General features: G+C 33.8%; 1 protein-coding gene across 2 annotated transcripts in view; it reads left to right on the top strand.

Moving 5' to 3' along the window:
* The window catches only part of COP1 (COP1 E3 ubiquitin ligase), a 109,815-nt gene that overhangs the window by 29,412 nt on the left and 57,212 nt on the right, over nucleotides 1-23,191 (top strand). For both annotated transcript variants that reach the window (XM_080924475.1, XM_080924474.1), the window contains exons 7-9: nucleotides 5,654-5,713; nucleotides 6,975-7,051; nucleotides 15,238-15,295. In XM_080924475.1, the coding sequence (XP_080780601.1) occupies nucleotides 5,654-5,713; nucleotides 6,975-7,051; nucleotides 15,238-15,295 (195 nt within the window). The remainder of the gene's footprint in view (nucleotides 1-5,653; nucleotides 5,714-6,974; nucleotides 7,052-15,237; nucleotides 15,296-23,191) is intronic.

Below are 23,191 nucleotides of genomic sequence, written 5' to 3'. Positions count from 1 at the left end.
ATTTTTGAGACTTTATTTCTATAGGAGTGTCGTTGGAATTTTGTTAGAGATTACATTGAATCTGTGAATTTTGTTCAATGGCACTACCATGTTTACAAAACTAATTTTGCTGATCCTTGAACATGAGAGATGTTTATACCTTCTAGTGTCTCATTCAATTTGTTAAGTGTCTTATAGCTTTTCATTATAGAGGCTTGTTTTTTTCCTTCTTTGCTAGGTACATTCCTTGAAAATGATTTAATTTCTTTACAAAAATATTTGCCATATGGTAGATAGTAAGTTCTGAAATAACAAGTATAGTGCAGTGTAAACTTATGAAATGTGTTTATTTTTTTTAACCTCTTACTGAGTCTTTGTGATCCTGCTATATTGATTCCTGAAGCATTGTGCTTGAGGTGATTTTATCACTGACTGTATGTAGCTGCAGTATCTTTGTGTGCATGCAGGTGCACGTTTGTTCCTCTGTCTAGGAGTCAGATGACAACTGCATGTGTCACTGACCTAGAACTTGTCAAGTAAGATAAGCAGGTTGGCTAGGCTGCCTCAGCTTCTCCAGTGCTGTGATTACAATCATGCGCCACCACACTTAGTATGCATTTTAAAAACACACTTGTCTCTTTTGTGTTTAAACCTAAGGTAGATCTATTATAAACAATACTGGGCCTGTTACTTTATTGTTGTTTGTGTTAATCCGGTTTTGAATTTTTTTGTTTATTATTGTTTTTTAAAAAACATTTCTTCCTATTACAGTTGTTTGTATTAAAGGGTACTTTTCACGAGTGCTTTCATGGGTGTGAAGTTCAGAGGACAATTTCCAAAAGTGTTTCTCTCCTTCCACTGTGGGTCCAGAGATAGAGCTGAGCTCTTGTTAAATGCCTTTACTGACTGAACCATCTCATTGTCCTGTGAATTTTTTTTTTTTTTTTTTTTTTTTTTTTTTTTTTTTGGTCTGGGCTTTCAAAATTCCTTTTTTATCTTAACTGTTTTCTTTTCTTTTCTTTCTTTTTCTTTTTTTGGTTTTTTTGTTTGTTTGTTTTTAAAGAAGTAAGTTGTTTTTAAACTGTAGATTTTGTGTAGTTCAAGATGACCTTAAACTAGATGATTCTCTAGCTTCTGTTTCCTAAGTATTGGGATAATTGGCCTGTACTTTTCTATTTGAATTTGTTTCTTTCTTAGTACATCTATTTGTGTAGTTTTTCTGCTCCTCCAGTGGTTGCACTAAATTTATAGTAATTTATCTTCTTTCATTTTGAATATGCATGTACACACTGTGTATGTGTGTACAATTTATCTTCTTTCATTTTGAATATGCATGTACACACTGTGTGTGTACATATGTACATATTAGGAGTCAGATGATATTGTCAGGTGCACTTTATGTTATATATTGAGGTAGGGTTTCTGACATGAAACTGAGGTCACAAAATCAGTCTACCTAGCCAGCTTTTTCAGTGGATCTCCCTGGATCTACCTCTTACGTGCTGGGATTATAGGTAACCTACCATGATACCCTCATTTAAGTAAGTTCTGGGAATCTGAACACATGGCAATCAATCACTGAGTTTCTGTCTTACTGTAGTGTGAGTGTATTGGTATTGCCATTCATTTACATTTGCTTTTGAAATAAGCTGTCTTCTTTTTCCTAGTTGTTCATTTACTTATTTATTCTTTTGTATGTTCCTTTCTTTGCGCTTTTTCAAGCACCTCCTCTAGGAAGGCTCAATGATGTCATAATATCTAGCTTGCCATTAGGTGCTAAGTGTGTGTCTTATTTTATGTAATGGTAAGGGTTTCTTGCTCATGGTAGTTTCTCTTTTAGAATTAGTATACATTGAGCTGTGCTATTTTCTTTTGATCACCAGCTTAGTTTCTGAGTTCAATAGATTATTTTGTTTATTTTAGATGACATGTATATTTTTATTCTAAGTGATATTGCTATAAAGCTGAATTCACATAATGAGCTTAATATTCACATATATTTATATTATCAAACCAGTAGAAAAAGCTCAAGGAATTGAGTACAAAAGATTCTTAATTGTTATAAAAACTGTCAGTAATAGAGAAGTCTTAAGTTTTGAACTCTTGTTTTTTGATTCTGAGACTTAAAAAATATTTAAATATATTTTTTGATTTTTTTTTACACTGTTCAGAGAGTACTTGCTACTGATATCTTAGTAATGTGTTGTAAAGTATCATTGTCATTTAATCATTCAATTAATTTTAATAGCTTCAAATTACACAATTGTATTCAGTCAGATATGAATGAATTTTATCACTCAAGTTTGACTTGCTTATATGATAGCGGTTCACTGTCCTGGACTTATTTATTTCTCAGTTTTGAACTTCTGTTTTATTTTATGATTCTTCCTTTGGGAGGTTATGATGCATATAGGCTAAGTTTAGCACAGTTCTTTCAACTATTTGGTTTTTGTCTTTTGTTTACTAGTACTAAAATATCTTGTATTGAAATGCTTGAATCTAGTATGCAATTTCTAAGTGGCTTCTTCAGATTTCTTTTAATCTTAATTTCATGACTGATGTCCAAGATAACATTTAACATCTTTTTTATATTTATTAGGATAGATTGTACCTTGGCTAATTGTTTACTTTAAATAGATTCATATGAAATTCTTAATTTTGTAAATTTATTTTAATTCATGTTATGTGTATGGATATTTAGATTGTATGGATGTCTGTATATCACATATGTGACTGATATCTCCAGAGGCTAGAGAGGGCTGCTAGGAATCAAGCCCACGTTCTGAAGAACAGCAAGAGCTTTACCTGCCAGGCCATCTTTTTATAGCCTTAAAAATCTTGGTTTTTAATGTATAAATTATTTGATATGGTCAGTTTTTTGTAATTCATCTTAAATGCATAGCAGCCTCAGGCTAGTGAGATGATTCAGCAATTAAGAGCAGTTAAGAGTGTTCACGAGTGTGTGTATGTGTGTGCATTTGTATATTTTAAACAGATATATTGAGACATTAGAAAGATGAGACAGAAGTAAGAATTCACTGTTGTGGTATTTCTGCTGACATCAGAATACCCTCTTATACTCCAAGTTCTAATTTTATAAAATTGTTGATTTGATCCTGGTTATATTAATGACCAAATGTGATATGGATTATCTATGTTGATATAAGTTTCTATGTTGATACAGTTTTATTTTAACTTTTTAGCATTCATATTAAAGAGCTCTTTGAATAAAACAATTTTTAAATAAAGATATTTAGGAGTGATGCATTTCAGAATAATAAAACTATTACAGAGGTGGCCATGGGAGCACTTTGTTCATTTGGAAGTCAAAACCACTGCTGTTTTAAGTGTCTGAAACAAGCGTTCTTTAAGGAAGAGGAACAATGGGATGTTGTAGCTGGCTAAACAGGTTGAGAATCATCAACTGCATAACTCTTCCGTGAGCTGACTAGAGTACTTTGTATGGCAGTGGAGGACACATAGTTGGAAATACCAATGGGATGATTGGAGAGGAAGTTGTGGTTTGTGTGTACTCTCTGAGAGTGGGGCATTAAAAAATTAGTCAGTGGATTAGCCTTTATTTGAAAGACTACCAAGGAGACAGGAACAAGTGTTTTAGTTAAAAAAGAAATGCTGTGTTAAACTTTTTAAGATTGAGCAAAGTTATTTTAAAGTAGATACAATGTTGAGTTAAAAACATGGTAACACTAATCACTTTTTTGTTCCCATTGATTTCTCTGATATATTTATATCTTCTCCCTTGATTTGGTGCCTCAATTTGGCTTTGTTTCTCCTTTCAGTTAATAAGTGTCTTATTTTGCCTACCTCTATGTTAGCTTTCTCTAATGTCCACTCTTTGATTTATTGTTTCTGATTAAATTGATGTGGGTAATTACATTCATTACTATGGGTTCCTTTAATTTCCTTTTCTCACAGCCTTAGCATTTGTCTTTTTATCGTTTTTACCTATTGTAAAATTCTGTAAGTCCTTTAAGACTCAATCCTTGACTTATGGTCTGATTTCACGTAGATCAATCCTTGATTTATGGTCTGATTTCACGTAGATCCTGTGTTTGAACATTACCTCCATTGTATACTGTGAAGTGCTAAGGTGATAAATATTTGGATTAATAAATTTGTCAGTCTTCACTCTGCTTATTTGCTATAGTACACAATACCAGTGCTAACAAACCTTTAAAAATGCTCTCTTGTACCTGGCATTAGAGGAGTAAGTCATAAGGTCCTATTTCTTGAGATAGTGTTGTAGTGGTTGACAGGTTGTTTTTTAGAGCAAGAATACTGCTTTGGCTCTTATTCCGGTTTTTCTGCACACCAGCTGAAAAGTCTTGAACAAAATGCCTAACCTTTCTGTGCCTCGTTTTCTTAATAGACATAGCATTTGCTTCAAATCTGGCAATCATTTGAATAATTTCTATTTTAATCTGCAAATGGTATTTTCAAATGTTATTTAATAACTATATTAGTTACTGTAATCTGTCTAGTTTTCCAATAATTGAAGCAGAATCCTGTGGATTTTTAAATCAGCTTTAGCACAATTACTGGGCAGATTACCCTTAGTCTATATTTCTGTATGCTAAACTAGCTAATTTCCACCTTCCTGAGTACATACTGTTTGAGTCTTGCCCAGTTATTTCTGCTCCATCAGTCTGTCCTGGAGGGTGGAGAGCCATTTCTCTCCTCCAAGTGTTCCTGGTCGATTATGTCTAATGGAGCTATACTGTTCTCCTGTCTTCTCTTTCCTTCTCTCTCCTTCCTCTTTCTCAACTGTGGTTCTTACTGGGACTCAGTCTGGTAATTGAAAACTGGCCAACCTGTATTCACCCAGTAATTGCTTTCGTCACATTTATTTAATCAATAACTTTAAATTGGGAGCAAAAATTATACAATATACACTGGTGTACATGAGAATCTGCAATCAGACCTTGGCATTCAGAATTTAGCATTTCTGTACACAACACCAGAACAATCCCCAACAGTACTCATCTCTTAATAAAATCTAAGATAACCCTATAATACAAGGAAAATGATAATATTTGAGACGTTAGTATATCCTAGGATTATGATAGTTGTTAATATCTTAAATCTCTCGTAAGAAAGAAATTTTTCAATATATAATTGAATGTTATCCTATGATTGAAATGCTTACTTTCTTACTGACATGAAAATGGCTGTGATGCAATGGGGACATTATGAAAAGCAAGATATTTAACTATTACAGTGCACAATTCATAGTTGCTTTGGAGTTGATTTTAATCACTGTCAGACTAATGAAATGGGTTAGAATGTGCCTCTTTTTAAAAAATAATTAAATAAAATAAATAATTAAAGGCTTTTAGATATCATATTCTTAAGTCAATTCTTATTGGCATTGTTCATTATTTCTATTTTATTGTAAAGTCAGTTTGCTAGAATAAATATAATATGTTCCCATAAAAAGTATTAATCTATATTTGTATGTCAGTGTTTAATTTATTTCTTTGATTTTCTTCTCTTTCAGTCCCCTTCCTTTGTTTTGTTCTTAGTGGTCAGTTTAGTAGACCTTTTCCTTCTTTCTTTTTTTTTTTAACCAAATATAAGGTTAATTTTTCCCCATGGTATTGACAATGTGGTTTAGATTAGAATTTTTTCTTTTCTCCCTTTCTTTAATCTACAGCAATTGGAACAGATCCAGAAGGAACTAAGTGTTTTGGAAGAGGATATTAAAAGAGTGGAAGTAAGAAATCAAGAAATTTTCACATTTTTCATAGTTTTACTTTATTTTTAATTAACAGTTCATCTGTGTAGGGAGAAAAAGTCTGAATAATTTTGAAGATAAATTGTAATCTTAATTTATATTAACATTTATTACAGTAATTCTTGATTAAATAGAGAAAATTTGGCCTAATTTTCTTTTTGTAATCCAATTAATTTAAATAATTTACTAATACATTATTTTCTTAAAATGATTAATAATTTCATCCTCTATTAAATTCATTTTTACATTTCTACTGCATGTATTAATATCTACTAATATTAATTAAAAATCATATAAGTACATTGGCACTATTTTTGGAATTCATAATAAAATGCAGATTACTTATAGGAATTCATTGGGATTCATAAGCTATTATGAGTTGAGGTCATTACATAGGGGTAAATATAAATTTAGTGTGCTCTTAATTATTCACACGTGATTTTCTTTTGCTGACATAAAACATTTCAAAGGATAATGAATGGTATAGTATTTAATAGGAACTCAGTATCCTTATAATGTTACTAATTTATTATATTTCCTATTTAGCTATTTTTGAGCTAAGGCAGAAATAATTCTACCTGATTCTGTATTTACAAATGCACTTTCAAATTTTTTATTTTTCTATAATGGTGAACATTGCACATAAAAAAGCCAATTATGAGATTCAGAGACATAATTTATATGATCATTTTTTATTAGTTCCTTTAGATTAATGAGCAAAAATTAGAATTTATGTCATTGCTAAACAAAAGTTAGTATTTTACTCAAGAGTGTTACTTTTTTTTATTACTTATACTTTACTCCTAAAGAGTGAGAGACATATTCCCAGTTTTTGTCAATTAATTTGGGGATTTGACTGTATTCCAGTCACCATCTAATCTTTTTTTTATCCTAATGTGTAATGATAGATCATCACTTGTATGAATAGTCAGTTCACTGTGTAAAACGTACACTGTGTGTCCTCTGATATATTTCCTTTGGGCTTTTTCTTTGTTTGAAGCTTTCTTTAGTTAGAACAGTATTTATTAGGAATTATAGTTCTTTAATGCTAGGCAAAGGTTCCTTTTTGATTTCAGATTAACTTTACTTTTGTACTCTATGGAAAGGAATCCTTGAAGTTTGAAGACGAAAGGGGACTGATAAAAAGCTGGTACTAGAAGAGAATTTAATGCCATATGCCTGTTTGATTGATTCATCTTCTGTTTGGAGTGTGAACAATAACTCATAATTACAATTTCAGGAAATGAGTGGCTTATACTCTCCCGTCAGTGAAGACAGCACAGTGCCTCAGTTTGAAGCTCCTTCTCCATCACACAGGTACAGAGCTTTACATCAGTAATTGTTGGGGATTTTGTAATGAGTGTTCCTGGTACCATAGTTCTCAGGAGCCTTGTTTAATAAAGACTGTGACACCATTGAGAAATAGGGTGCAGAGAGCCAATCTTTTTTATTTTTTGATTTGTTGGGTTAAGTTAGTGGGTAAATGTTGCAGTCTTTTAAATTTACACATGGATTAAAATTTTGGTGCATTTTTTGATGTCATTTAAATTAATGTCACATCTTAAATCAAAATATGGAAACTTAAATGGTATATTAAGAAAAATAAGATAAAAACCTTGGTCCTGGCACATGTCTTTAAAATCTCAACACTCAGGAGGCAGATGCAGGAAGATCTGATTTAAGACCAGTCTGTCTACATAGCAAGTTCCTGGCTAGTTAGGGACACAAAGACCTGTTTTGAAATGATAATGAAATAAAAATTTAAATCTTGTTTAATTCCAACTCACTGTAATTTTTGTGGTTGGTTACTTTTCCTAGCTTTAAAAATGAAAGCATTAGAAAGACATGTTTAAGTATTTCCTATCTCACTCACTCACTCACTCACTCACTCACTCACTCACTCACTCACTCACATACATTATCCTGGGCTGGCCTTGAACTTAGAATCTTTGTGTTAGTGCTCACCTTGCTTCCCAGGTGCTAGAGCACAGCATTACAAGGTACATGTGCACCCTGTACCTGTTGTAGCTGTTTTCTTGGTAGTGTGGGTGTGTTGGTGCGTAGAGGAGGCTAAAAACTTCTTAAGTTGACTAGACTAGTTTCAGACTCATAGTCCTTTCATCTTAGCATCCACAGAGGCTGGGATTTTGTACACATGCCTGTCCTGTGTTCTGCCTAGCCTGGGAGATGGAAGCTTGAGGATTAGTTCAGGATCACCCTTGCTTACACAGCCAGTTCAAGACCAGCCTAAGTTACATGAGACCTTGTTTCCAGAAATCAAAAATAATTAAATCTCATCCCATAAATTATTCAGTTCTACCATGATTACATCAGCAATTATGTTATATATAAAATAATTACATATCTCTTACCCCAACTTTCTCCCTAGATTTTAGGAATAGCTTCATTTGACTATTTATAGAATACATGAAACAAATGTGATACATTTAGCTATAAAATTTATTTCATGAAATAAGTGCTAAGCTTTGGACTTTGGCTTTTTATGCTTAAAATGTTCAAGTAAGAGCAACAGCCAGCTTAGCTAGTAATTCATCTCTTTCTTAATTTTTAAAAGATAATCCTAAAGATGAAATCTGTTATAATTAAGCCTGTCACTTACTTTCTGATGTTTGGTGTCCTTGACAACAGGGCTGTTTGTTGTTCTTTGTACATTTATTTATTGTGACTGAATACAGGGGATCATTCAGTATCACAGACATTTCAGTAATAAGCTGCTAATCCACTCACAATTTCCTGTCACTCATTTAACAAAAACCTGTTTAACTCCTATAATATTAGTCTACTAGATTTTATGAATCTTGAAAATTACATTTATTTGTTAAATACCTCTCCTTAGAGATCAGGCAGTGTTTTTGTGTGTGCTGAATCTTGATGACAAGGCTTGTGCCTTTAGGGAGAGATTCTAGTTGTCTAACAGTCACAAGAGTACATAACATAAATGTGGAGCCTTCATATTTAGCAGGCTATATGTTTACAAGAATATTCTGTTTTAGGTAGTTGAGCTTTTCCAAAGAGATGACAAGGAGTGGAATGAAGCTAGAACATACTGGAAAACCAGTGGGTCTGATTTGAATTTTAAAATGTTTTCAATTTCTGTATGGAAGAGAAAAAAGACACATTATGTCATTCCTGACTTCATACCTTCAGAAGCAGGGAGAGAAGTTAGAAAACTTATGGAAGAAGAGTGAGAACTATGGTGACAGTGGGGATGGTAGTTATTAGCATAAACTAGGCATGGTGACACACACCTTTACTCCCATTGCTGCCAGGGCAGATGGATCTCTGTACTAAAGGCCAGCCAAGGAAGGGTGTGTCTCACCGAACAAAACAAAATGTCCAAAACAAAGCAACAAGGAAACGGAATGAAGGAGTAGCCCTTGAACAAGAATCTCTGGTAGACTAGGCTTGGGTATCTTACACATTCACTTGCCATGTTTTAATGTTTACTGATTATCTGGAGTAGAGATTAAATACTAACAAGGTGCTTTTTATAGCGAGCACTAGTGATGAATTACTTTTCTTATGGCTTAGAAAGAGGTTGAATTGATGTTGTAGGCATGAGAAGACATTGAATTGTAAATGAGTGTAGAGAATACTTTTCATTACCTACTTATTACATTGATAGCTAATAAAGTTATGAAAGTTGTTCTTAAAACTTTGATTTTCTTTCTTTAGAATGCTTGAAGCATTTACTTTAAGTCATTTACCTCAAATTTTGATTGTACCAACTAGGCATAAAGCAAACTAGAGGCACTGTGATGTAGTTGTGAATATGACAGACCATCACACCCTGTTCCCGTGATTATGCTGTCTTGGGCAGGGAAATAATTTGTCTTAGTAAATTAATCATTTTTGCTTAAACTACAGAATGAGTAGAATTTTGACTTCAAGAATTTAAATGTATCAAAACTCATTTTCCTCTGAAATGATAATATTTTTGTTTATAGTATTTCAGAATTTTTATAAAATGTGTGTGTGATACAGATACATGTGCACGGATGAGAGGGCCATGCATGGAGGTTAGAGGAATGTATTCGTTGCTGTCTTAGTTTGGGTTTTACTTCTATGAACAGACACCATAACCAAGGCAACTCTTATAAGGACAGTATTTAACTGGAGCTGGCTTGGCAGGTTCAGAGGTTCAGTCCATTATCATCAAGGCAGGAGCATGGCAGTTTGGGGTGAGGGGTGGAGGTGTGGGGGGCCTTGAGAGTTCTACATCCTTTATCTGAAAGCTGCTATAAGACTGGCTTCTAGGTAGCTAGGATTGAGGGCATTAATAAAGCCCACACCCACAGTGACAAACCTACCCCAACAAGGCCACACCTCTTAAAGTGTCACTTCCTTGGCCAAGCATATATAAACCATCACAGATATCATGCTCAAATCATGTTCAACCTAATTCTCCTGAGTCATATTCTTTTACTGAAATCTGGAGTGTACCATCTTTTCCCTGAATTTTTCCAGGTACCAGAGATTTAGGTACATGTGACCACACGTGGCTTTTTACATGGATTTGGGAATTTAGACTCATCCCTATACTTGAACAGATATCAACCACTCTTGAGCAGCTGTCTTCCTGGGCCTTAAAAAATACTTTTTGCTTCTTGCTATGAACGTTGTCGTGGTCTATTAAAATTCTGAAATCTGGAGTTGGAAAGAGTCCCTGTTTCAGTCCTTGTTGGTTGACACGTAAGACCCCTGTTTGAAAAACAGGATTTTGAATCCTTAATTAGTGTAATTTATCTTCTATGATAGAGATCCCAAAGACTGAAAAACAGGTCTGTAGGTGGAATGGTAGGGATAATACTTTAGAAAATATATAAGCATTATTTGTAGTATGTAATATCTGGATTACAGATTTGTATGAAAATAGCTCAAATATTCAATGTTGTTTTTAAAGTGTGTTCAGGAATTTGATTATTTGGAAGGAGTAGGTAAAGGTGTCTAAATATTTTTCTTTTTGTATAAAGTTGTGTGTTATTTAACAGTAGAAAGTACATATCATTTATTACATGCACTTAAATATCAGTACAAATTAATTGTCAGTCACTCTTTGAGGACAACTTTGAGAAATGTCTACTGAAGATTCATGTTTCAGGTGGCACCACATTTTAGGAGCAATACCTGGTGATAATTGTAAGGATGGAATTACTTACATCCTTATAATGAATTATACAATTGCATAATTAACCCAGTGTATTTTGTTACATTTCTTCCTAATTTTCAACCATTTTAGGATGTTAAATATAAGGAGACACTTTTTAAGCATCCATCGAAAATGCTAAATTCTGCTTTCTTTTTCTCACTTCACTAGTATAGTTTTAATACAAACCATTACACTTGCTTTGAAGGGACCGTGGCTTAAAGGCTTTATTGTAAGTAGCGATTTGAAGCTTACCTGGTACTGTCTAACCCAGGGTGGCCTTGTCCTCCCAGCAAGTCTCCTGTCTCAGCTTCCTAAGTGCTAGAATTATAGGCTTATTCCATCACATAATGGATAGCCTTTTGTCCTGTTCTTTAAAGTCTGTTATAGCAGGTTTACTATGTAATTCTATGTTTCTAATTATAAATTCCTTTAGACTTGGATATTGATCTTTGCTACTTAAGTAAACACAAGATTAAAAACAGAATGTGGCAAATAGTTTTAGAATGCCTTCAGGTTCAATAGTGCATACAGATGTGTTTTGTCATTTTTCCATCTTGGGGAGATTGCATTCTCTAAAACATAACTACTTTCTGTTTATATGAGGATGATGTGAATATAATTTAATGTCCTTTAGTCCTGTTTAGTAGTTCAAGAACCTGAAAATCTGTGTATTTATTTTTCTAAATATTTTTGCCAGCCTACAAAGTTAATGTCAGTTTGAGTTAAGGTATTAAATATAGTATAATAGGATTCTAGTACTGACATCTGTATATCTGTATACTATATCTGTATACTATCACCTGATGAACTCTGATCATGTAAAGTTTGATTACGGTGAATCAAGTTCTGATGGGTGTGGATAGAGAGAAACTAGAGGAGTTACTAAAAAACAGCATGGCTTGGAAAACAGTGGCTGTGGGCCAAGTTTAGAATGCTTTCAGATTCTAGAAAGCTAACTTCATTGGTAAGTTCCACGTGTTTGGAGAATAGAAAGAAGGGATCATTTGTAGTCTTCCTCTGTGTTCTGTTGCTGTGATGAAACACTGATCATGGCAATTCTTAGAAAAGAAAGTTTAATTTGAAGGCTTGCTTAATTTCAGAAGCCCAGTCTGTTCTCATGGCAGGTAGCATGGCAGCACTAACAAAAACAAATGTTGAAGTTGCCTGTACTGTGTGAGATTGAGTCTTATAGACACTAAGTTGTGTCTATAAGAGAGGAACAACATTGTTCCTCTTTTAGGCATATTGATACTATACTCACATACAAAGGGAAAGAGTGTATCGGGGACTTTCTTGTCTTTTCTCAAGTTTCCTGTACTTTATCTGTGAATTCCTATGACTGACTGTGCTCAGAGCAGATCCTGATAGCTTTTTGTAGATTGTCCTGAAACTGTTTGTATTTTAATGTTAATTCCAGTTCCCCTTGAAGGGCTGCCTAGTTACTTGACTCCAACTGAATCTTCCCATTTTAATTAGTAAAATGAAGGAAAGCCAGTGACTGGGCAGGGAGAGGGGGTAGAAAGGGGAGAGGTCTGAGGTCAGAGGACTGAGGGGGAATCTCTTGGCAACATGGAGCTTCCCAAGGACCAGATAGACCCAGGTAATATTGATTGATGTTAAATAGCTATGAACATTAAGGATTTTATAGGTCTAGTATCTCATATAAAAAATGCAGTTTATATCTTTGTCTATTTGATGCAATCTTGTTGTGTAGAGGGTTTGTGGATTGAGAGTTGAATATATAAACCTGTATGAAAAGCTATTGGGCTGGAAAGTTGTGTTGTGTGAGATTTTGGGGTACAGAAACACCCTGGGACAGAGGCGGAGAACAGGCGGTAGTAAACTGCCAAGGGAAGGGAGTTGCGCTAACAAGTTGGACTGTGGTAGCGACTCAGATGTGTGGGCTCCGTATCAGGGTCAGGCCTGAGGAGTGGGACCTCAGGGCCAGTAAAGAGATAAATATTTACTGCAACAGCTTCTTGCTCTTTCAGAGTAGAGAGTCATACAAGTTACCTCTCTGCTTTGATTTGTGAATGTTTTGATGCTGGTAAACTAGGAATGGAAGTGTCTGGAGAAAACACACACATACACACAGTAAAACTGGTTCATGAAAGAAAATTTCTCATTTCCATCTCTATTTCTACAGTTTTGTTTCTTATTCAAGCACACCATCATTTTAATTATTCTTACATTCACCCTAGTTTGAGTCTTTCCTTATTGTTTAGGAATGTTCTTTCTAATGTCTTATAATTGATTTTTAGAACCTTAATGTTTATAGCAAGGCACCATTTGTGAGGAACTGAAACATTGACTAGTTCTGTTGACTAGCTGTGTGAAGACTGATCAGCCTTATGCCTTTGAATGTTCCTGTTTTCCTCCCATGTATCCTCTTCTGTTTGTTTCTTTGGATGTATATCCTTTTCTGTTTTTGAAATTCTACCAAGCAAAATGGCTTACTTTAAAAGGAAGTAAAGTGGAACACTGAGACCTGTTCAGTCTGTCAGAAAATTTTCAGCTGGTGCCTTCTTACATCAGCTAGCCCTGAGTTTCTTCTGAAGGAAACTACTCTAAAATACTTCCCTGTTTCAGCTTCAGGACTATTGTGGAATAACAGATCACTTAAGAGAGTATAAATACTAGGTTACCTGCTCAGCATATATATTGGAGAACCAAAACACTTCCTCATCCTGTGCAAATTAGAACAGGAAGGCGCTAAATATATATTTTTTAATACTTTAAATAAATGTGATATGTGTTAAATCAGGTCTGTCCTGTCATAGAGGAGGACTGTATCTTCAGAAGTTGGAACTGTCAATATTAGAGCCATGTATTTGGCAGAGTTGTATAAGTTTTAATTAAGATATAATTATTTAATTTCTCTCTTAAATGTTCAACCTCCAACTCTCATGTTTCCATCCTCCAGCCCCTCCCACAAGCTCACTCCCTCCCTCTCAAATTCATAGCCTTTTATAGTTATCCATGTATGTATGTCTATAACTACAGTATGTTGAGTTTGTTTAGTGTTAATTGAATTACTTAGCCACTTCCAAGAGTCCCGTCAAAGTTCTTTATGATGTCCGTAAAGGTTCTTGGCTATGTGATTGACTACATAGAACTTTTCTTCATGTGTATTTCTGAGGAGTTGGGAGGACTAAATGTTTGTGGTCCTTTGATGTCTGATTAAATGAGTGGCATTAGATGTTTACTGTATTTTAGTGCTGTATATAATGTTACATTTCAGTTTTACATCTCTGTACCATGTTGTCTTTTCATAAGGAAGATGCTGTTCATGTAAGAATCACCTCCTCAGATTATTTGCTGGTTAATTAAAAATTCATACCTCTTGTACCTTTAGGCTATTTCAGTGCTAGAGTAATTTATGGTTTTGTGTTGTGAACCATTGACTTGATTTTATTAGGGTAAAAAGTAATATAAACATGCATATTTTGAAAATAGAGGCAGAGTGTGAACAACTATTATGTTGAAATATATTTTAAAGTTTTTAATAGTTGTATTTTTTTTGGAATCTTAAATTTTTATTATTTTATTGTTGCTGTTTAAAGAAATGTCTCTTAAGCCACCCTGACATTATACATATAGTGAATCTGCTTCAGCTTTGACTGTGCTTTAACTAAAGGCATTTATAAGCTGTACTTCCAATTGTTGGTAGTTCTTTAAAACTAATTTTGTTTTAAGATGGTAGAGAGACAGTAGGGATAAAATACAGAAAAGAAGCTGCTGGGTTTCTAAAGGTTGTTATAGAGTTAAGTAGATATGTAACCAAATGAAAAACAGTGCAGGAAGTAGACTAGATTTACCAGAACAAAGAAAACTACTATCAAGGGTATGGAGTTTAGGAGAGTTTTATATTCATTCTATTCCTTGATAGTTTGCTTTTATGATTTGGGGGGTTGGAAACATATGTAGAGATAGATAGAGTCCTCATTTGGTAAAGGGGAAACAGAGATTGTGAGAGCAGATGGCTGCTGGGTGTCATAATAGTCTTGTTAACTATAGCCCATCAAGTGCATGCTGTTCCAATACTGTACGTCTTCTTTTCCTTAAAGTTTGAAACCTTACTAACCTATCTGCAAATAGAAATAAATCCATGTAATCACAGGCTTTATGATTATTCCCATTTGATAACCTTTCTTGGTGTGTATGTTTGAGGAGCTGTGAGGAGTAAATGTTTATGGTCTTTTGATGACTGATTAAATGATTGGCGTTAGATGTTTACTTACAATTATAAATGTTGGGTATAACAATACATTCTAGATCAACTCTCTGTTATTAAAATAATGTAAGTTTTGAAATTGTATTTTTCATTTTGCAGTAGCATTATTGATTCTACAGAATACAGCCAACCTCCAGGTTTCAGTGGGACTTCTCAGGTAAGGGATACTTTAACAGTATATATTAGTGAATACTATGAGTGTAATCATCTATGTTGCCAAATAATAGGTTAATTTACTAGAATATTCTTTGATAATGACAACCCTTTTTAGTGGGACTTGTTTCTTGTACATAACAATTACTTGTTTATTTGCCTGTTAATGGTAGGAATTTTTAAAAAGTGTTTTTACCTTGCTGATTAATATCAGACCAGAAGAGGAGGAAAATATTGTCAGGCATTGTTTGTCTCACAGATATGAAATGTATAATTATTAATTACAGATCATTTTATTAGAGCATTAATCATTTGTTATAGTTTCATGGTCTAGAAACTGAAACAAAATAATCACTATCCTCACTTCTTCCAGTTAATTGTATGATTCTTTTAACTTTACTCTTTCCAGCTCTGACTGGGGATTGGTGATATTTGCCAACCTTATTTTTTGAGTTCTGCTATGTACTAAAAAAACAAAACAAAAACAAAAACTAAAAGCAAACAAGTAAGCAAAAAAATGCCCAAACCAAAACTCTACATTCTAATACTTTCAGATTCATGAAAAAGTAGTAAGATTACTCCAAAGAATTCCTTTATTTATGTAATTCAAAAGCATATGTCCAACTACTAAAATATTTATTACATTCTAAGTCATTCCTCTTTTACCCATGTATACTAATTTTTCTTTATAAAGTATTAAATTATATTTCAGTTGTATTTTTTTATAATTTTTCCTCCTAGGTGTTTAAAGTATAGACATTTTTTTAATTTAAGCTTAGTATATAGAGAAATACTAAATGAAGCAGCTTTAATGGTCATTCATTATATGTTTACTTTACATAGAAAAGTTATCTTTAGTAAATGTAAAAGGTCTTGAAACATAGAGCTTTTGGGACTTATTCTCTTGAAGTTTTTAGATGATTACCTATTGCATAGATTTGAAACTATGTGGTACAGCTGGGATATAGACTTGCATACTTTCACTGGCCTGCTTTGTTAAACCTCTTGTGTTTTTGTACTGCTGGAGCTTGAGAATTCAAGGCTGTGTGCCTGGTAGGCAAGTGTTCTACTGATAAACTTGTCTAACACTTAAACCTTTAAAACACAACTGGCATAGTAATGTAACACTTTTGCTATCAAAATTCAGAGTTGCTTGTATCTCTTTATAGATGGTAAAACATGATTTGAGTATTTTATTTCAGTTTATACTAGGATATGTTAGAAATTTTAAATCCTCAAAGTCTATAATAACTTAAGCAAGAAAGGCTGATCTTGAATCTGGAAACTAGCTAGTATAGTATTTTATAGCATGGCTTTGACACCTTTTGTTGAAGATAATTTCACAGAATAACCATCAGACAAGGCCAGGCCATGACTTTGATAAAGTCAGCTAAACAAAAATATCTTTATCACTGATTTTTAGACACATAAGAAACCATGGTTGCTTTGCAGACCATACAAAATAAACAAGCACATCTTATCCTAATGTGAGTGGCTGCGCTGTGCAGAGCATCTGAAGTAGTATGGATAGCTGCTACTCTTGTGCAGCTTTACTTTAGATACTACACTCCTCTCTGTTCTCTTTCTGTTTGTTTACTTGCTTTTGAGAAGTATCTTGCATGCTAACTTAAGCAAGCAATCACCACTGAGCTATTCTAGTATACCTAGCTCTGCTTCCGATAAGGGTGAAATTTCTTAGAAGAGAATTTATCCAACATGACAGTTGCACTCTGATTTAGAGCAATTCTCAGTATTCTTGAATGCTCCTGCATATTTTCTGTGAGCCTTACTCTTATAGATTGCTTTTGACACTCTTACTAAGCCAGCTCTTCTTTTTGGCAGTGTAACTATTCATATCTTTGTCTGTGATTAGAGGTATGTGGAAAGTTTATATGGAAGCAAAGGAAAAGTTTTTTATTAAACTATTTATGTAGCATTGTTTTGGATTTTCTTTTAAATTCCTGAAACTAGGGAAGAGATTAAACCAGAATCTGGTGGAAGAAGAAAACAAGTAAAAGTAGCTGCTCTCTACTTTTGATTGTTGCCATTTGTTTACAGTATTTTGAGCTTATAATTTATTAGGATGTAATCCCTTTTATCATTTGAGAATTTTATGATTTTTTTTCATTTTGTATGTCATTTACTGGTGTATAGTCAAAGAAGTCAAAGGACTTCTAATTCCTCGAGGCATTGCATTAATATTATCCCAACCCTTATCCACAAAAAGTCCTGATGATAATATTGCTTTCCGGTTTGCGTTTCTGTTACGACAAAAAAAAATTTTAAAGTATGACTAAAATCAACTGTAAGAGAAACAGAATTTATTTTAGTTTATAGTTCCGGTGGTAAGAAAGTTCATCATAGTAAAGATAGCTTGTCAGTTAGGAAGCATAGAGATGACCTTCCATCTGTCCCAAAACACAATACCAGTGACATCCATGTTCCAGCAAAGCCACAGCTTCTAATATTCCAAACCTTCCCAAACAAAGCCACCAATTGGGGACCCTTGTGTTCAGATATATAGGAGCTATTTCTCATCCAATTCACCACATTCCACCTTTGCCCATAGTCTCTAATGGTCTCAATACTGTTCAAAAGTCTGAAATCTCTTCTGAAACTAGTCAGTCTCTTCAAGTCTGACTCATAAAATTAAAGCTGCACTAGGGAGCAATGAGACATAGTGAGGAAAGAGTGGAACAAAGCAGGACTAAACGCCAGCAGGTCAAACGCCAAATCTCAAGGCTCCATGTCAGTATCTGAAGCTTTTGTTTCAAAACCCTATAGTTTTGGTGCCTTTAGTACTGTTTCTGCAAATGATTAACGAGGAAACTTGAAAAGAACTGATTTCTGAGTTGCTCTGGGGAGAGTAAATGCAGGCTCAAAACTTGTGCTTTTACCAGCAGAATCCAGCTCTCATGCCTGTTAGAAGATAGGGCAGATACTGAGGAGTAAATCCTGTTAGAGATTTGTAGACTAGATTTAATGAATTCTCACCTTTCACTTTATTGTTACTGTTGTTTGAGGCATGATTTTTCTGGGATTCCATACTGCTTTTCACACTTGGAATAATTTTCTCTTGGCTTTGAGTGCCAGAATTACAAGTTCAAGCCAGAACTTCTGGCTTTTCTCTTTGTTTATAAGAGTATATGAGACAAAGTTAAAATTGATACAAAAAGGGTGGTTTCCTCTGGTCTTATAAGTGGAAAGCCATTGAATTTCTTTGAAGCATGTGGTATTCTTCATTAAAAGGATATCCATTTCATTTATTTTGTCTTTTGGGAAGCTTAGCATAATGAATTGATTCTGAAACAGGATATATTGTGCTATCTGCCCCCCATGATTAGAATCTTAGCTAGAATATACTGTTATAATTTGCAAGAAGAAATAGATTCCTATGAATATTCTGAATCCTAAAGAAATACCATATTAAAATGCCAAAAGAAAGTACAAGAGGATGCTAGTAAAACCACTACATATAAAATAGCATGGAAGGAAGACTGCACTAGAAATTTATAGCAGTCAGTGTTCTTATTTTTGGATTATAAATCTCTAATTTACATAAGGAGTCTATAATATATAAGTATAAAAAGGTAGATTTTCATAAAAGCGCCCATATATGACAAATTGATCTTATCATAATTCAGGATACATTAAGTTAGCATACAGATTAACATTAATAAAAGTTAATCTGTATGCTAACTTAATGTATCCTGAATTATGCAGTCTTAAATGTAAATTTTAAATGTGAATATAATATTGAAAAAAACTAAAGAAATTATAGAACAATTTAAATAGATTAATGGACTTAAATATTAATTTAACTGGTTTCTAGTAAAACATCCCCATAGTAATTTTTAAGTGTACAGATATGTTATTGATTGAATTTGAAATTCTTTGATAAAATGGATGATTCAGAGGTTAGTATAAAGAGAGTATTCACCTACCTACTCAACATAAAAACATGCTATTCCTAAAGAAGTAAATTAACAATTTCATAAAAATAACATGGATAAACTGCACTAAAGGAGTTTATAAAGTAGTGCAAAGGAAGAGTAAGTATATGTTGTGATAAATAGGAAACATTTGATAGAAATATGTCTGGTATTTACTACAAAAGTGTCTAGATCAAATACATAATTGTTTAAATAGAAATAATACAATAAGTCAACATACAATAACGGATCAGAAACAAAATCTTAATCCTGCTGTTAAACATCTTCAGTAAGGTGTATAAAAATCTTATTTGCTGTAAGATGTTAAGAAAGAAAAGAAGCAGCTGTGGTACTGATAACTTTTTTTTAATGCAAACTCCAGATAGGGTCAAAAATATTGCTAATAAATGTGGTAAAAGAGATAAAAATGCTGATGTTCATGTCATCCGGCATGATTCTGAATTTTCTAAATAAGAAAATTTGGACAAATACATGGTGCCAAAACATTCCTCTAATAGTTCTTACTGAGATCAAAGAGTTCAAACTTAGAAACTTTCATCAATGATTTACAAATGAGGATACATTCTCAGAATCACATCACTGACTCTTTCTGAATAAACCCCATAGAGTGTATTTCCAAAAATCTTGAATGTTGTATGTCAGTCACTCTGCACTTTAACCAATATAGCCAAATGGCAATACAAAACAAGATGGATGCTGCTGCTTTCCAGCACATTTTACAGTAAGTGTGTGTATGTATGTGTGTATGTATGTATGTGTGTATGTGTGTATAGTGATGCATTCCAAAATAATAGAAATGTGTGGTAGACAAAGTACATAATCCAAGAGCACTGTTGTTTAGTGCTGTCAGTGTGAAACAGATTTTCTTCCTTCCTTCCTTCCTTCCTTCCTTCCTTCCTTCCTTCCTTCCTTTCTTTCTTTCCTTCCTTCTTTCTTTCTTCTTTCTTTCTTCCCTCCCTCCCTCTCTCTCTCTTTCTTTCTTTATTCATTTATTTTGGTCTTATTTATTTATCTTTATTGTTGGTCTTGAGACAGGGTCTCTCTATTTTGCTCTGTTTGGTCTGGAATTCATGAAGACCGGGGAGCCTCAAACTCAGACCCACTTGCCTTTGACTTCCAAGTGTTTGAATTATACCCATTATGAGACAGTTCTTATAATAGAGATAATAAAGGAAAGTTTATTCTGTGTCAAATATGAATGACCATGTCCTGTGAATAAAGATGTTCTTCTGAGGAAGCGGTTCCATAAACTTTTTATGTCACAGAACAAAACAAAAAAAAAAAAAAAAAACAAAAAACAAACAAACAAAAAAAACCCAAATAATATAAATAGGACATCAGATCAGTTATAGCCAATCTAGAAAACTTCTGCAAATAGGTTTCATATGCTGCATTGTAAGTTTCTTAGCTTTGAGCTTGGGGAAAGGAAGTCATCTGGTAAGTTTATGCATTGTAAAGGTATGCCTGACAATGGAAAGTGCTCTAAGCAAATTACAGTAGATGAGAACTAAATACTTCTTAAAGGGATTAAATAAAATAGCCCAAGATAATTTTGACTGCAAATTTGCCAAATTTTAACTTTCTATAGTCATAAAATTCTAAGCAATAAGTTTTTAAAATTAAACCCCCCCAATTCTATTTTATACTCTTATTATTTAATATCACTTACTGTGCATAGTTACCTATGGCATACATTTACAGAACTGTCAGCACAAGAGGTTTGTTAATAACTATCATTGCTCAAGTATGGAATTGTGTGACAGTAGAAGCTGCAGGGGTAGACAGAAGAAACTGGAGGAACTGAGTTGGTAGTCTTATATACATATGGTAACTCCTAGGAGCATTTGATTTGAAACATTACGCACATAGGAATCCTTCCTAAGAAATCAATTGAAATGCTACATAAAGATGAAATACTAGAGCCTTAGAGAGATGGCTCAGCAAGTAGGAACACTTGGTGCTCTTCCAGAGGGCCTGATTTCAGTTCCCAGCACTGGTGGTACACAGCTGCTTGTCCCTCTAGTTGTAGGAGTTCTAGTGCCTTTCTCATGACTTAATAGATAGTGGTATGTACTCTTGCAGACACAGAAATTATAAGAAAAATAAATCTTTTTAAAAAGGGGTTGTAGTCCAGTAAATTCTGGAACATAAACATGCCCAGCCATATAAAATAATTAAGAATTTTGTTCTACAGTTAAGAGTGAATTGTTAAACTGTTTTCTAAAAAAAAACTTAATAGATGAAGTAAAAAATTGAAATGCTAACATGATTAAGAAAAGCCAGACATGTATGACTTTTATATAGTATAGATAAGTTACACTTCTAAATTTTTATAATTATCTGTTCGTTTTGCTTTAGAAAGTTTGATAGCTTCTGTATAATGAAGCAAAATTAAGAAATTACCATTATAAACCAGAGCAGCTTATATTTTAAAACTTAAATTTCAGTAATCATTTTCTTAATGTGTGTGTGTGTGTGTGTGTGAGAGAGAGAGAGAGAGAGAGAGAGAGAGAGAGAGAGAGAGAGGAGAGAGAGAGAGAGAGAGAGAGAGAGAGAGAGAGAGAGAGAGAGAGAGAGAGAGAGAGAGAATGTGTGTGTATTTGCCTGCCTTCCTGTTTGTTGGTTGTTAGCCGTCCTCCCCCACCTCCCAAGCCCCCTGTTTGTCCTAGAATTGTTATTCAGGCTGTCATGAAACTGACTGTTACAGCTCAGTCTGGCCTCAAACAGAGCAGTTCTAGCTCAGTTTCTGCCTGCTAGGATTACAAGCATGAGCCACCTTTTCTGCTAATAATGTTCTTTATAGGAAAACAAAACAAAGAACCAAAAACCTAGCTAATGGTCCAGGACTGGCTCAGAATCACTGTTAAGTTTGTTATTTATCTTTCCACTTGTGAGCTGCTAGTTTCTTATGACACTGGACTTTTGAAGGAAGTAATTTATTTGTTAGGTTATCTTTTTAAGGCACATCTTAATTCTTATAGGGCTCCAGCTCCCTCTGGTTCTTCATTGTTGTACTCTTTGTTCTTCAGTGTTTGGTAAAGTTTTCCAGTTTGTTTTATCCTTTGAGCTATAGTGTTATCCTATTTAGATCCATAAAGAAGCCATAGGGGTGGGGAGAGTCAGGGATATTATTTAGTGTTAAAACTCCTATGCTTGAAGCCCCGGATTTGCTCTTTAATTACAACCCACCCACAGCTCTCCCACCCCAAAACTGTAGCATTTTCATGCCTCTGATTTTAGCACCTTGGAAGCTAAAGCTGAGAAATGTGTGTATGAAGCCAGACATGTTCACTTACCTGCTGCCCTATCTGCTGCTCCCCAAAATGGGACCATCTACCTCCTGATATTTTTATCGGAACTGCGTTTACTTTAGAAACTATTCTAGGGGGAGCTCATATTTGCATGATATGGAGTTAAGATAGATTTCACTTATGATTTTGCATATTTATTGCTAAGAGGTGTTTATTGAATTTTTACTTTTAAAAATACATTTAAAAATTACACTTAATTTGAGACTATCAAGTATTAAGATGTAGTTATAAAAACCCCAATACACTGTGTTTGTAATAGAGGTTTTACATAACTTTTGCTAAATTATCTTTTATATCTTGTCATCTTGATAGGTTTTCTTACTCAAATAGTTGTGTATGTTTCCCTGGGAATTTTTATTTTAAATGAATAAAGACATGTTCTGATTGGTTTTGTCAACAAAGATTAGTTATACTTTAGAAAAGAGCATTGTATACCATAGTAAATTATGGACAAAGAAGTGACGATAGGAACTTTGACAGGTAAAAAAGATGGGTTACCTAATATGCTCTGAAATTATTGTCTTTGGCTCAGGGCTAAATAATAAGACTGGCACTAACCCAAAACTGGACAGGCACTCCTCCTCTTGTATAAATAATTTTTGTTGTGTAGTTTTGTAGGCTTTGTTCAAGTTGTGC

Source organism: Micromys minutus (assembly GCF_963924665.1).
Source record: "Micromys minutus genome assembly, chromosome: 1".
Classification (NCBI taxonomy): domain Eukaryota; kingdom Metazoa; phylum Chordata; class Mammalia; order Rodentia; family Muridae; genus Micromys; species Micromys minutus.
This window is presented reverse-complemented; position numbering and strand designations above follow the sequence as displayed.